Consider the following 1712-nt stretch of genomic DNA (forward strand, 5'->3'; position numbering starts at 1 on the left):
CGGGTTTCGATACCCGTGGTGGGGCAGAGCATAGATAGCCCATTGTGTAGCTTTGTGCTGAATTACAAACAAAACAAACTCTCTGAATAAACCATTGATTTATTGTCTATTTGATCTATATTATTGCTCTTGTAAAGTTTTGTTTCACTCTCCTATTCGAATCTCTGTTTTGTCAATTTTTCTTCAGTTCTGTCTTACATATTTTTTATTTCGTATTCTGTCTCTTTCTCTCTCACTCGTCTTAAAATCGATTCTATCCGTTCTTAAACCCTTCATTTCTTCTCAATTTTTCTTCTGAAATTTCTGTATTCATTTGTAATATTATCCCTCTTAAATTCCCGAATTATTTAATAATATCTCTTCCTAATCTTATGATGTTTGTTATATTTCTTAATCTTTTGATTTGTATTATAATTTTACTAATCTTAATTTTCTAATCTTTCTCTTTTACATACCAATGTACTGTATATTTTGTAAGTTTGGTATCGTTTCTTCTTTATACTGTTTTTAGGGACCTGTGAGGGACGTTTCGACACTGTCTTTGACTGGGTCAGACGACGTCCCGATGGCCAGCTCATTTATAACACCTACTTTTTCCGAGACAATCATTATTGGATGTATGAGAATCGCTTTAACCGTACCAGGTACGGCGATCCATTGCCTATAAATCCAGAATGGAAAGGAATCCCTAATAACATCGATGGTTTTGTACACGTGTGGACATACCTACAGGACAAGTCGTATTTCTTCAAAGGTATAGGAACATTTGACAATTATTTTTCCAAACTTGCATAAAATTGTGACACAGGACGATAATGTATGCGCATAAAAGTTTAATTTCAGTCTGAAAATATAAGGCTTCACCGTCACGTTCAAAATGGTTATCTACAGATGTTCATGTGGCTGTACAAAATATTTAATTAATTCAATTTTAAGTTCAGTGGATTGTCCGAACAAAGCGTTGCATCTGTTTCGAAAAACGATTATACCAAAAACACACCCTTTAAACAAAGCGTTGCATCTGTTTCGAAAAACGATTATACCAAAAACACACCCTTTAAACAAAACATGTGTGTATGTGCGTTTTGACGAACAAATGCGATCATACGCTACCTTCTCTGTTATTGATCGGAAATTTACTCAATAACTATTCCATGCATGTCAATATAGAACAGTATGCAAACATTTTGGTCAAGACTATACCTATAATCTATCTATAACTAAGGTAAATTAGATCATTATTAATTGCACCCCGGCCTCAGATATAGCTGGAAGCTTTACGGAGCTTTTTTTCTGTATTATTTATTTTTAATTAACGCTGAACATTATTTTTTTACAATATTACAGATGTAAAGAAATTGATTTGAAAACTAATGTTGTACGATTAACATTTCTTTATTTTATTCTATAAAAACTCATCATTCTTGTACAATGCAAAATTTGCCAAACATTTATAAATGTTTACTTTTTATTAGGTCGTTACTATTACCTGTATGACAGTATTAACGATCGGGTCGCTCCAGGATATCCCAGAACTATATCGAGCGATTTTAGGAATATCCAAGGGTCAAAATCTCCCAGAATTCCGGATAATATTGACTCTGTCTTCTTCGATCAAAGAAACACTGTTTTATACTTTTTCAAAGGAAAATATGTAAGTATGTACCATTTAAAAAGAATTCGTATGTACGTATTCAGATGTTCCATAAGGG

The 1712-nt window shown here is 32.9% G+C and overlaps 1 protein-coding gene across 1 annotated transcript in view; it reads left to right on the forward strand.

The window, feature by feature from the left end:
- Positions 1-1712, forward strand: part of LOC106475706 (matrix metalloproteinase-21-like) — a 22719-nt gene that overhangs the window by 16574 nt on the left and 4433 nt on the right. The window contains exons 6-7 of the mRNA XM_013936382.2: positions 512-754; positions 1476-1654. Coding sequence (XP_013791836.2) covers positions 512-754; positions 1476-1654 — 422 coding nt within the window. The remainder of the gene's footprint in view (positions 1-511; positions 755-1475; positions 1655-1712) is intronic.

The sequence above is a fragment of the Limulus polyphemus genome, unplaced genomic scaffold, assembly GCF_000517525.1.
Source record: "Limulus polyphemus unplaced genomic scaffold, Limulus_polyphemus-2.1.2 Scaffold9023, whole genome shotgun sequence".
NCBI lineage: Eukaryota > Metazoa > Arthropoda > Merostomata > Xiphosura > Limulidae > Limulus > Limulus polyphemus.